Source organism: Pholcus phalangioides, unplaced genomic scaffold (genome assembly GCF_987345545.1).
Source record: "Pholcus phalangioides strain wild (caught in Gottingen) unplaced genomic scaffold, Ppha-v1.0 ptg000011l_1, whole genome shotgun sequence".
Taxonomy (NCBI): Eukaryota; Metazoa; Arthropoda; class Arachnida; order Araneae; family Pholcidae; genus Pholcus; species Pholcus phalangioides.
The window spans coordinates 11,876,780-11,891,452 of NW_028301604.1; the positions used below are offsets into that span (position 1 = coordinate 11,876,780).

Sequence of the window (14,673 nt, forward strand, 5' to 3'; positions counted from 1 at the left end):
TTAATCCCAAAAGAAATTGAAATTAAAAATGTCAGGCTAATTCCACAATATAATTACAGACCTGCCAACTCTCCCGATTTAGGCGGGAGACTCCGGATTTTTCATCCTTCCTCCCACTCTCCGGATTTGTTAAAATTTCTCCGGTTTTTGGCAGAAAATTAGATTTTACGCGAGCTTTCACGTTGCCGTGGCGTCAATGATTACCGTCGTCGTTAGGGAAAACACCCATAGATGACAGCCGTAATCATTTCCATCGAGCAGCCTTAAAAAAGTCTCTGTGACTGCATTTAAGCAACTGGCAAAGACGCGACTTCGTTTTCGTAGCGTTTATCGGCAATAATTTATCAGGGGCATGACCTTGGTTGCCAAAATTCCTGTATAATCGTTATTGTATTCCATTAACAGCCGTGCGGTAAACACGTTTCTTCGTTGGCAGCTTTGTAATTTGAGTTTTTTTTAAATTGTTTCTTCCGATTAAGCGTGTTCAGAAAGAAAATATAAAACTTTAAGCTATAATAAAGCTAAAATGTAAAGCTTTTAAGAGTTCATATACCCAAGATAGAATCACTGATAGCATTCACAAAAGAAAACATACTTTATGAACAGTATGTAGATGTGATTTCTCTATTCGGCACGGAAAGACTGACATAGAATTATATTCTGCTCAGGGGCAATACAGAACCTGCCTTGTGTGGGGGGAGGGGGGATGTAACTTTTTCTTAATTGATTAATTTTTTTTTTCTCAATTTTTTTTTTTTGTGATATTTTTTTTTGATCCAGTCTGTGAGTGTCGGGGGGGGGGGGGTGTCCCCCCTCGGGAGAATCCCCGGATTTCTGGATTTCAAAAGTTGGCACGTCTGTAATTACTACCAAGCCATTTTCACATGACCTGTGCTGTGTAAACAAGAGTGTGATCATTGTGAGATAAGAATGTACTCTCACCAAACAGTTGTCATAATGTTAACAACAGTATAGAGTTCTCTAAAATGTCAGGAAAAGTCTTTATGTCTATAGTTCTCATCACAGGAATCAATGAGCCAAGTACAAACCAAAAGAAACAGCTTCACACTGTCATGCCTCCTTCACCAAACTTTGCTTCAAATGCAATACAGTTATTTAAGTAACATTTTCCCAGCATTCCTCCACACCTACACTTACCTATCATTGTGCCAAATAGTTCGTGATCGACACTCCATATCACCATTGTACATCACTCCATTGATATATATTGAGCTTTACATCAGTAAAAGCAATGCTTGGCATTAGTAACAATTTGTGTCATCCATGAAAACCAACAGTTTAGAGGTCAGTAACAGGATTCATTACGTGTATGTACTTATACATACTTATACTTTATATATGAATGTAGGAAATTTTTTTTTGCTGAAATCAGTGTTATGGACCAGTTTAAAAAATTTATATCTTTTGTTAATTTTTGGCAAATGCTTGGTAATGTATTTTTAAATTTTTTTCAGATGTGTTCTAAAAATGGATCATCATTGTCCTTGGTAAGTAACTTGTACTCTGTTCAAATTCAATTTTTTTTTAAATATTATATCAATAAAACATGCAATGTTTTGGTTAAAAAAAATTAAGAGCATAATATGACCTTTTTCCAATAAAAAAATTAATGACTTCTTGTAACCTTCTGCTTTCTTTTATAACCTGACTTCAGCTTAACTTTGAAGATTTCTTTTTGAAAAATCCCTTATTTCAATGGAATGCTGAAACTGATAAGTAAAGATTATAAGTTATCAGAATATGAAGAAGTTGAAATGATCATGCTGGCTTTATAAGGGTGATTTGAATTTGTAAATTGGTTCTAATAAATGGTTTGTCGAATTTCAATGGTTTGGCTTGAAAATATGTGACTGAATAGCCTAATATGAATAATTCTCTTCCATAAAATATCATTAAAAAAATAATTTATATTCATTTAAAGTTCTCAACTCTTCACTTGGTTACCCATTTTAATTTCTATATTGCATTTCTACTGTATTATGTGATTTTACATATTGTCAATTTTAAGATGTAAGTATAAGTGTCCTGAGAACATTTTAATCCATTTAATTAACTACAGAACTGTAACATTGTTATAGTTATTAATATAATGCAATCACATAATAACATTGTTAACTATAAAACTGTAGCAATGATAAAAATTAACATACTTATCTGAATCTAGCATGCACCATGTCTTTCTGCTGGGGGAAATTTTTTTCTTAACAGTGAAACAACATTTGTTATTGTTGTAGAGATATTTATCATTATATCTTTTTAAATCTTGTTTAGTTTGCCTCTTAATCTTATGTTGAACTCCCCTTCATACAATGATATCTTCTATGATAAATCCCTCTATAACAGTATTTTTCAACAGATTTCAACATCACTACAATATCTTTCTATTTTTGCTTGAAATCACCTTTATGTTTTATTGTGCTAATGCCAGAGTTGGGTTTTGACATGGCACGTGTCAGAAACTGATTAAAACCATCAAAAACCTAAATTAATGCTTTTGGATAATGTTTTGAACACAATAGGTATATAACATGACGAGAAACTTATGTTTTTGCATATTAAAATGTTTTATATTTAAACACAAATTTATTACAATAATTAAAGCAAAATTATAATTTGCAATTTAAAATTTTTCGACACATAAAGAGTCTATATTGGTTACATGTGTTCAATTTACTAAGCCAAAATGAGCTGTTTATTCAGAAAATTTGGATAGGAGATCAGGGTTAGGTTTTTGACCTAAGAAGCCAACTCAATATTAAAACAGTCAAAAACTTATTGCCAATGTTGTTGAATATATTTTTTTAATCTAACAGATGTGTTAAATAACAAAAAACTTATGCAGATTAAAGTGTTTTATGTTCTTAATTATGTAATTACTGAGTATAAAATATCTATTTTGATATTTTAAACTTTCTGATCTGCCCAAAATTTTATTCCTTATTAAAAATTCTTGTGTGGCATCTGTTAATATACTAATTGAAGTCATTTATTCTCATGTAAATTTATTTTAGCTTAGGTTGTATAAATTCAAAGTTTTAAAGAGTATTTTCAATCAAAGCAGAGCTGGCAGGACTTGATACACAAAGCATTGTTTTGTACATATAAGTATATAACTTCAATTAGGAAAACCTAGCATTATAGTGCACCAACCTCTCTATGAGTATAAAAACAAGCCTGCCGTTCCGAATCAGCAATAAATTGTAGGTCTCAGTCTAATTAGCTCTCGTGTGCAGAAAATGACCAGGGTGCGACAAAAATGATCAAACCATAGCATTATGAATGTTAGTAAATGTACCATATTCTAGTCAAACTTAGTCATTTTTAGTTTTGCACTAAGAATAAGTTACAGGAGTTTCTTAAGCATCATATGCAATCAGCATTGTCATATTAAAAGACATTTTAGTCCTACAATTTAGTATGTACTTTGATTGCTAGTTATATTCTGATGTTATTGCACACAAAGGTTATAAGTTTGGGTGGTTATCTACATAATTTAATAACAGAAATCCACATTACATATGTTGTGTAAAAGACTTTTTAAACACCTATCTGTTATGAAAATAGTGCAGCAGATGGTTTATATCGATACACATATATAAGCAGTTGAAGAAATTTTGGAAAGTCGAGAATCATCTTGAATTGAAGGATATCAGATAGTTTCATAGTTTTTCCTTCAGCTTTTATGTTATGCTCTATTCAAATTGCATATTTTACCGGAAAAAATTCACATATATTGTCCAAAATAATTCTGTCGAGAGCAGAAAATTATTTTACAATCATATTAAGTATTTATTCTTTGTATAACATAGTGATTTTAAACATTACATGCAATCAGTGTGAGTATTTTCAATGGAAATTTTTGTATTGAAAAACAGTGTTTGAGGTTTTTGACATGACATTTTAAACCGTCAAAAACTGAAAAACCTGCCAACCCTGCCCAATATGAATATTGTTCCAATCTGTTTATGACACAATTTCGTGCAAAAATTCAATTATTTAATATAACATCTTGTATAAGCCTATTTGTGCTGCTGGTCTCATATAAAAAAATAAGGGTGTTACATACATGTAGCACTGGTTCATGTCCAAAAATAATATGGGTCTCGAAAAAATTATTGATTTTAACCGATTTTATCCTTTTATCTGGAATATACTTATAGAAGTCTAACTGCATACTATGCCACGGTTTCCATCTGATACAATTCAATTTTCATCTGTTTCAATTAAAGTATTTTTATTTATTGAGTGTTTTTCACTTTATATTTCTATATAGGGTTAATAATTGTGTGTCCTTCACAAACTATAAGTTCTTCATCCTCTTCCTTGGATATGCACTGTTGTATTGCTTGTTTATTGCTGCTACTTCTGCCCAATACTTTGTCACGTTCTGGACTGTAAGTTATTTCTTTTATAAATAATAAGAATTTCATGAACATTCACAAAATAAATTTTGTGAATGTTCTTGAAATTCTTGACCTGCATTGCTTTTTACTTAATAATAACTGTTAAATCAAAACCAATTACAAAATGAACGACTCTAAATTTATATGCTAATAAAACCTGAATTTTTTTTCCCAGACACATAATAATATTTGTTTAATAATATGTAATACATCGATCCCAAACAAGAACCTAATTTAATTAAGCTTTAATAAAAATAATACAAGAAAGAGTAAACAACAAAACTGTCTGCCTGTGATTGCCATTTGCTGCGGCATTATCATTCTGCAACTCCTAATGACACATTCCAATTCTCTACACTGTTGCCATTCGGTGAATGCTAAACTAATAACATCCTCAACAGTATTTGTAACTATAACTTTTTTCTTTTTTTTTTAATTTTAATCACTTGCGTATTTTTTGTGTAATATTGCGTTAACAGCAATATGGAGAAAATGCACACTAGTGCCCTTTCATTGAGTTGTGATATTGGATTTTGGGATTCAAATAATTTTACAGCCAGCAAACCAGTTGTTAAATTGGTTGTACTTGCACATACATTAAGTGGTTGCTCAGGTACCCACTTTAGAAAGAAACCCTGATTATACAGATGTCATTTTAATAACCAGTTTGCTAAACTCAGTGAAAAATTATGTATCTGTTCTACCAAATCATTGCAAACCAGCTGAATCCCACCACTGGTTATATCAAAAATGACCTTACAAATAAAAAATATGAAAAATTTTTCCTTCCCCCACTTATGATTCACCCGACAGGGTGATTGAAAACTCAACATACAAACTTTTAGGGGAGATAGAAAAAACAAAACAGAATCGCATAAGAATGTATGACTGGAAACTCCAACCTGATCAGCTGAAGGATAAGCAACGATGCAGAAATGACAAGACAATAATGGGTGGAAAAACACTCTATTTAGCGATAGTTTACATGAGAGGACAGTACGTGTACACTTCAAGTTTCACAACAAGTGCTCAAAGTTCTTACCATCCACGTCGCAAGAATCTCTATCGCAGCTGCAAATGTCTGTGAAATGCCAGGTATTTTTGAAAGGGTTTGACAATCAATGCATCACCATTGTGAAGCATGCAAAACTGTGGATGATCAGAACTTTGATCACTTATCATGAAACTTTAAGTATACACATGCTGTCCTCATGTAAAGTATCACTAAATAAAGAGTTTTCCCACCCCTTATTGGCTTATTTCTTCATCTTTGTTTATCCTTCACCTGATCAGATTCAGGTCTCCTGTCATACATTCCTATGTGATTCTGTTTTGTTTTTGTGTTTCCTACCTCCCCTAAAAGTTTGTACGTTGATCTTTGAATCACCCTGTATACATTCATTTTTTTGAAAGAGTAGATCACCTTTTTGCCCAAGAATATTAAGAAGTCACCAATGAATAAGGGAAATACATAAAAAATACACAAACTCCTAATACATTTCGACACACAATGGGTGTTGTCTTCAGAGGAAAAAATATTTAACAACTTAATCACACTGACTAGATTTGGTATCCAATCCAAGTGGGATTCTCAGTCATGCTAAGTAGTTAAATATTTTTTCCTCTGAAGACGACGCCCATTGTGTGTTGAAATGCATTAGGACATTGTGTACTTTTCATGTATTTGCCTTATTTGTTGGTGACTTCTCGATATTCATTTTTTTCATTCTAATCATTATTTGCAGATTTGTAAATCAAAATAACAGAGAAAAGTTATATTTCTGTCTTTTCTCCAGTTTCTTAAACATAAACCAAGATTCTATTTTTTTGATAGCTTTATGCAGTAGGGGTGGGAGCTGTGTAATGCATTTCACTAAGTTAACCCTTTATTAGAGGGGTCTGGGAGGTTAACAATAGGCTTAGGTCAGGTTTTTTTAGTCCCAGACCACGTATGTGGGTTAGTTAATGGTAATAATAACAGTATAGATGAGGAATTACCCACCTTTGACTTGGATGGCTTCTTGATTGACACTAAAATTACAGGCAAATTAAAATGTGTGCTAATAAATGCCAGGAGCTTGAGAAATAAAGATATTTTTAGAAACTGTAATAGCTTTGGACCGACAGAGTTTTCAATAGAGAAAATTATATTCAATGTATGGGGGTGTTGCATGGGGTTATTAAATCTTCAACGATATTCAAGTGGAAGATTTGGAAGTCCTAAATCTTCTAAAAAATGTATGTGCAAGCAAAGCACCAGGACCAGATGATATCTATCCTAGAGTCCTCAGGAAATGTGCTAATGAATTGTTGGAGCCAGTCGCACAGATTTACAGCAGTAGTGTTGCTGAAGGTACCATCCCAACGGATTGGGAGCTGGTTAATATGGTTCCAATATTTAAAAAGTGTAGTAGAGAAGCTGCATCCAATTATCGTCCAGTGAGTTTGATGAGATCCCTTTCAAAAATTTTGTAAATTATTACCAAAAGGCAATTAGTAAAGTGAATAGATGAGAATAATGTATTATAGGAAAATCAGCATGGGTTCAGGAGAGGGAGTCATGTGTAACTAACCTCCTTTGCTTCTATGATCACGTGACTAAGGCTTTGAGTAAGGGCAAAAATGTAGATGTTGTTTACCTTGATTTCCAGAAGGCATTCGAAGAGGTCCAACATGGTAAACTCTTGAAGCATTTATGCATGAGATTGGGATTGGGGGCAACTTGCTGAATTGAATAGAATTGTGGTTAAGAGATAGATCACAACAGGTTATGGTGAATGTGGAATTCCCTGATTGAGGACAGGCGTCACAAGTAGAGTCCCTCAAGGAAATGTCCTTGGCCACATAATTTTTTCACTTTTTTTATCAATAAACTCGATGAGGGTATTGATGGAATTGTTAGCAAATCTGCAGATGATGTGAAGCTAATGGGAGGTAGTCTGGAATCAAAGTGATAGGGAGTTGCTCCAGACGAACTTGAACAGGATTGTAGCATGGGCAAATGAATGGAACATGACGTTTAGCATTGACAAGTGAATGGTCACTCATTTTGGTTCGAACAATCCACGTTTCATTTGCGAGTTGAATGGTATCACTATCCCAAATGCAACTAGGGTCACTGATTTGGGTATTCCCATTGATGAGTAGCTTTGGTTTTCTGAACAGTGGTCAAAAAATCAAATAGAATGCTCAGTTTCATTTTCAAAAAAAGTCTCTTAGTGTTCTTCTAAAGTCATTCTTCTGCTTTTACGAGACTTGGTTTGTCCAGCACTACAGTATGCCATAAGGTTTTGGGGACCATACCTACTGCGGGACAAAAACTAGAGGGGTGCAGAGAAGAGCTACGTGTGCTCTTGTTGGCACACAAGGCTTGAGCTATGAAGAAAGACTCGATTTCTTAAATATTTTTACATTCGGTGAATGTGTATGTCGGGGGATATGATCAAAGTGTTAAAAATTTTCAACGGGATGGATAGGATGGACCAGGAATTAATTATAATACATTTTCAATTGCCTGCTTTGACAAGCATACTACACCCCGGGGGTGTAGTAAATTCTAACACATTATGAGAAAAAATGAAATAATTATATAAATGTTTGGTTGGTCATTTTAGTTCTAAAAACAAAAATAATTAATTGTTAATTAGCACAAAAGATTAATTAACTTGGTTCTTTTAAAGTACCATCAGTATTATATGCTTACAATAAAAATTTTAAAAAATACCAATTCAAATATATTGAATCGGTATTTTGTGGTAACGGTATTGGTATTGTGAACATCAATTATCCGAACATCAATTTTCCAAACAACTCAGTCAATCGAACACCTTTTCAACCTAACTCATTTTCAGTTTTCTATAGTCAGTGATGCTTAATACAGTTGGTATTTTCTTGAAACTTGAATCTTGTCATCTCCCAACTCAATAGCTTCGTTCTATTGTACAATAATCCACTTCCAAACAATTCTACATACTGTAGCTGTGAGCTATAGATGTAAACAATGGCGGATCTGGGTACAGTGTGTGTAGTTATAAACAATTAACAAGCAAACAAACTCGTGAATAGGAGCAGATTTAACCGCCATCTTTTTTCTCGTCTACGAATTCATCTTAATCCTGTGGATGTACCTTAATGAAAGGGAAGCGAGGGTCTTCTTGACAACAAAACAGTTCTTATCACAGTTTTGTCGGAAGGGGGGGGGGAGTATCTTTCCTAGCTTGCTTAAAAACAAATGTTTTCAATCTTTCTTTAGCTTTAGTAGTGTCAATTCGTCTTTTTCAAGTGCAGAATGGCAAAAAACAAAAACTCATTGTTTTAAACATAGAAAAAAAAGTGGAAATTGTGAAATGATTGAAAGCGAGTGTGGTGGAAACTTGCAGCTGAATACTGACTAGGTGTGGCAACCATCAGTGATTCTTAAAAAAAATTGCAATAAAATAAAAAAATTTGCAGCCAGTTTGAAAACAGCAGATGGACTAAAGTCTCATGGAGTTCTTTTTAGGAAGTTATGCCCGCATTTTTTCATGGTTAATGCAAGCACTGAAGACAATCAAAATGCTTAGATATGCTTGAAGAACTCCCTGTATTCCAGTCCTGTCATGAAAACGATTTGCCTCAGTGGTTGAAAATTGATATTAACGATCTGGGATATCATTTTTTGGATGACTGAGAAATAATTATGAAAGTGAATGATCAAATTGATCAGGATGACTGTGAAAGTGATGACGATGAACCAATGGCAGATGTGATAATGCCCATTGAGGTAGAACAGCGTCTCACAAAATGTCTCGTTAGAATTGCGGCCTAATGCTGACCCAATTCAATTTTTTATGTTGAAACTATTATGGGATAAGACTGCAAAATGTTGTATGAGCAAGTTTAAGCAATTAAAGATAGATTCATTTTTTTTAATGGTTTGATGCCGTTATTTACCATGCACATACTTGTTTTACCATATAATTTTTCCTTTACCATTTTTTCTTTTGTGATACACTGTTTTTTTTTCTTTTGCTTTTCAGAATAAGTCGGTTAAATTTAATTATTTCAAGGTTTTTGTTGCTGAATTTCAATTATTCCTTTGCGTTATCAAATTAGTTTCGAAATTGATTTTCAGAATTTTTCACTTTTTCGAACACCCTTCGGTCCCAATGTGTTCAGATAATCGATGTTCTACTGTATTTGTTTTATCACAAAAACAGTCATGATTTGTTTTATACATTTGTTAGGAACACTTTGTGAAGTGCATTATTAAAATTAACAGTTGTTGCATTAAACAATTTTACAGGAGCAAATTATCTAACTGAATTTTATTAACATATTTAAAAACTTGTCTCCCTCTTGTGCTGTCATATGGTAATTATAAAGTAGTTATACTGCCTTTATACTTAAAAATATCAACACCGTACAACATGTGTAAGATATTACAGAGTTATAATAAAGTGATACTTCAAAGTACTATCAGTAGTCAAAGATTTAAAGAGAAAAAATAAAACCAATAAAAACCAAAATGAGACATTATTCTTATTAGTTTTCTTTATATTAACCAGGGCTGTGAAGTAATCCCAGGTGTCAGGTCACCATGGCGACTAGAAAATTTTTATTGATGCCTGAAATTTTCTAAATGTCGATGCTAAATTGGAGTCTAAGGGCTACACAAAATTTTCTGATTTCATTATGCTACATCTTTTAACATCGGAAAAGTTAAAAAAAACATTAAGACCTTTTTTTAAAGCAAAACTTCATGCTCCGCTCCAAAGAAATTTGGCTGGCACCTAAAATTTTTTTTTGATTTATCAAGCCCTGATATTAACCAAATCAAATATACGGGGTTCGTGTCAAACAGTGGGTATAGCATTTTAATGGCAAACCGTTGTTTTGAGAGAGGTATATTTAAAATTAGAAAAAGTTTCCAAATAAAGTGTAGTACAAATTAGAAAAAGTTTCCAAATAAAGTGTAGTACAAATTAAAAAAAGTTTCCAAATAAAGTGTAGTACAAATTAGAAAAAGTTTCCAAATAAAGTGTAGTACTCGGATACATCATTCATGTTTCAAGCGGTTGTACAGTGATTAAAATAAGAAAATTAACTTTTTATACAGTCCCTGTGTGCCGAAAACCCAATTAGAAAGTTGCTGCCCTGTCTCTCTTTATGCCAACAAAAAAATTCTATATTTCTAAGTGCAGTATTCATTGAGATATTCAAATTTGAAGAATGGAGTGAATTTGAGACAAAAAAAAAAACAGCTTTAAATGCGGAAAAACTCTTTTACCAGCATTTAACACTGTTTTTTCTCAAATTTCCTGTTTTCCGAATTTGAATACATCAGTGAATAAAAGAGTTGATTAACTTTGCCCAAGAATATTAAGAAGACACCAACGAATAAGGCAAATACACGAAAATAAAAAGTCCTAATGCATTTCAACACCAGTGGGTGCCGTCTTCAGACGAAAATTTATCCACTAGTCACACTGACCGAGTTTCCCACTTGGGTTGAATACCAAATCTTAGCGCTCGGTTGCTCAGCGGAAGAAGTACGTCTGTTCATTTCAAACGTCATGGTCAGAATGAAGCTGTGAGCCTGCGTGAGATACTAATGCTTGACTTAAATCACTGCTGGCAAGAAGGCCATAGATTCAAATTTCAAGAAGTGAGAGTTTTTCACAAAGTCAAGTCCACAGTTTATTTAGATTTCTACGAAGGCACATATATTTGGGCCTTCAAAAATACACTTGTTAACGATAATAAATCTACACCCCCGATCGCAACACCATGGCTTAAATTCATTTGGAGTGGGAATTATAAGAAAATTCGAATCGACCAATCGGATAACACTATTCCGCAAGTGTCCAATCAGGGCACTGCATTAGTATCTCACGCAGGCTCACGGCTTCATTCTGACCACGACGTTTGAAGTGAACAGACGTACTTCTTCCACTGAGCAACCGAGCGTTAAGATTTGGTATTCACCCCAAGTGGGAAACTCTGTCAGCGTGACTAGTGGTTATATTTTCCTCTCAAGACGGCACCCATTGGTGTTGAAATGCATTAGGACTTTTTATTTTCGTGTATTTGCCTTATTCGTTGGTGTCTTCTTAATATCAGTGAATATTGCACTTAGAAACATGGAATTTCTTTTGTTGGCATCAGGGGAGACAGGGAAACAACTAATTGGGTTTTGGGGCACACATAGACTCTATAGAAAGTTAGTTTTTATTTAAATAATTATACAACCCCTTGAAACATGAATGACAAATCTTAGTACTACATGTTATTTGGGAACTTTTTCTAATAGAAAGTATACCTCTAGGATCAACGATTCACCATAAAAATGCCATACTCACTGTTTGCTATGCACCCTGTATTAAACCAATAAGGCATTCAACCTGGGAAATCAAAATAAATGTTTAAGCTCTACTAAGTACATATTATCCAAGATTGGTTTTATGTTTCAGATGAATATTGTTTGATTCAAGTTTGATATTGCTTCAAGTTGGTTAAATTATCATAAATTTTTCTTTTCCATTCTTTCCAGAATGATGGGCTTGGCAGATTTCATATATTATTTTTATTTTTTGTATCTGTGATGTTTGCTATTAGTTTGGTTTCCTTGTTTGTTTATCATTGCTATCTGGTTTCTGTGAACAGATCTACTCTTGGTATGTAACTTAATTCATAACTTAATTTTCATGCATTTTAATTTTTACACTTGTAGACTTTCAGTAAATATAATTTTGACAACAAACAGTTTTGCCATTTCTTTGTATTTATTTTTTCATTAACAAGAAAAATATATTTAATAGATATTCCACATGTTTATTAAGCACAAACTCTATGTTCACTATTTAGGATAAATAAAAATGTTCTTTGCCACATCACAGGATACTGAATGGGCACAAAACATAATGTATTATGGCAAGTGAACAAAATGTAAAAGACAGTAATCCTTATCAACAACAAGCAATTGTTGATTATGCTGGATTATGCAAGTTTTGCAGCACCTTGAAATCATTTTGTGTCTTCTGAATCATTATGATTTTAAATGAATATATATACAGAGTTATTGCTACTTCAAAAAATTAACTTCTTGTATGAACTCATTAAATTACTATTTGCATTGCAGCCATGTTACAGCCGTTAACATTTTAGAAATATATATGTTATGTATATATAATACATCCATTAAGATCTAAATAACACCTATCTAAGATTCTATTAATGAGTAAAAATATATATAGCCATGACATATATTTCGTTCATTCAATTTTGATTTCATAGAATCAAGGTCCATTAAATTGAGTGTTCTTTTATGTTTGTGAAATACGGTTGCAATATAAGAGAGCCACAAAAAACTCAAACAATAGATTATTTTACAATATTGATGTAATTTGAAATTTTAAAAAAGCGAGGAACAGTAAAATTATGCAAATCGGACATTTGTGGTAAATATCTGGTTTTCTTGTGACTGTTTAGATTTGATTGATTGATTTAGAAGATTTTTTTTGATTCAGAATTAAGATTCATTAAATTTGCTTTGTTCTGGCATAAAAAATATGTTAAAAAATTCATATATTTATGTTATGCTGCTAGAATGTCTAAGACAAGAAAGTTGAGTGGCGAAACATGATTTACACAAATTTGTGTTGATCAGTTACCATTCTTTTCAGACAAAGTAAATGGATATTTTCACTAATTTTAATTATTTCTTGTGATCCCCTACAGTAACAACTGGGGGATCTAAATATTGATAAATAAGTTAAATATGTTACTTTTTATTTTTATTATATTTCATTTGAATGGACTATATTATTTTCGATGGAAGAATATTGACTTACACAATCTGCAGCTAGGTAGAATGATTATTCTGGGCTAAAAAGCTTCTGCTATTTTGTAGCAAATTTCAGCTCTAAACATCCTATTGCATTTGCTGTAGACAGAAGCAGAGTCGATATGATCACCTAAGCTGTTTAGAGACAACTCTCCTCCAGATCATCATTCTCCCTGAACTATTGATTTTATTGGCTGAATGTGACATTTTTTTACCTTTTTCGAGTATTTCTTTTAATAACCGATTCATATTTTACAGAATCATTTCGACACCCAATATTCAGAACTGGCCCTGACAAAGATGGTTTTAGCATGGGTATGAGTTCAAATTTCATTGAAGTTTTTGGTGAAAACAAGATAAAATGGTTTCTTCCAGTATATTCTAGGTAAATCTTTTTTGCGTGAGGAGTACATTTCAACATTTTTCAAAATTTTATGGTGTACTGATTTGTTTCCTAGTCCTGCATGCATTCGTTATATCCTTTTTGTTTTTATTTGAATACGCTGGTTCACCACCACATTTACAATACTATGAAACACTTTACAAGCTAAAAATATATAAAAGTTTCTCCAGGGAATCATATTAAACACCATATAACAAATATACTCACATTATGTTTGGTTTATATACAAATAAAGCAAAGATTAAGAGTTGCTTACAGTTGGGTTGGGCTTTGACATTAAAGAACAACGTTATGAATATTACATACTCTTATAAATAAAGCAAATAATTTTAAGTAATTGTTTTAAATATAAAATGAAAAAATATGTAATCTTATTTGATTGCTTATGATGCCTACATTTGCTTAAAATAGAATAATTGCTTTAAAGATAGTGAGATGGATGAGTTTTTGTAGCTTGTCATTAAAAATAATCTTTTTTTATGACTATGAAATGTCCCATACAGACTGACTATTTTTGTCAATATGGGAAAAAAATTATTTGAGTTTATTCTAAAAGTAGATTAAAACAAATTAAGAGTGGGGGAAAATTTAAAAATTCAGATTTATCAGACATTTCTGCAAATTTATGAACTATGATATCTGTGGATACTGATCAGGAAATTTTTAACATGAAACTTACAATACTAGAGCTTTTTTTTATAAATTCCATAATTATTTTATATGTACTGGTATATCTTTTTAATAAAATATATATTTTTAAAAGCCTAGGTGATGGGATTGTATTTCCTACCCGCACGCAAGCAGGCAGCTCATATAATTCCATGGGTAGTACAGCTCAGCCAAGGTTTGAACGTGCTTGTATTTTCTTCTTAATAGATAGTATTTTACCAGGCTGTTTATAAAATAGTGTGTTCAGAATTTAAGTAATTTGTTCTTTTTGCTTGTTCAAAAACAACATTGATGAATAAAAAAAATATTAATTTGGTGTAGACTAGAGATTTCCACATTGCATGACATACTAA

At 32.4% G+C, this 14,673-nt stretch overlaps 1 protein-coding gene across 4 annotated transcripts in view; it reads left to right on the forward strand.

Moving 5' to 3' along the window:
• Positions 1-14,673, forward strand: part of LOC149080065 (palmitoyltransferase ZDHHC20-B-like) — a 92,066-nt gene that overhangs the window by 38,549 nt on the left and 38,844 nt on the right. For all 4 annotated transcript variants that reach the window (XR_016193526.1, XM_089239019.1, XM_089239017.1 and 1 more), the window contains exons 6-10: positions 1,476-1,508; positions 4,295-4,415; positions 11,956-12,079; positions 13,507-13,633; positions 14,415-14,495. Coding sequence is in view for 3 of the 4 variants with exons in the window: in XM_089239019.1 (XP_089095145.1) it covers positions 1,476-1,508; positions 4,295-4,415; positions 11,956-12,079; positions 13,507-13,633; positions 14,415-14,495 (486 nt within the window). In the remaining variant the exon portion in view is untranslated. The remainder of the gene's footprint in view (positions 1-1,475; positions 1,509-4,294; positions 4,416-11,955; positions 12,080-13,506; positions 13,634-14,414; positions 14,496-14,673) is intronic.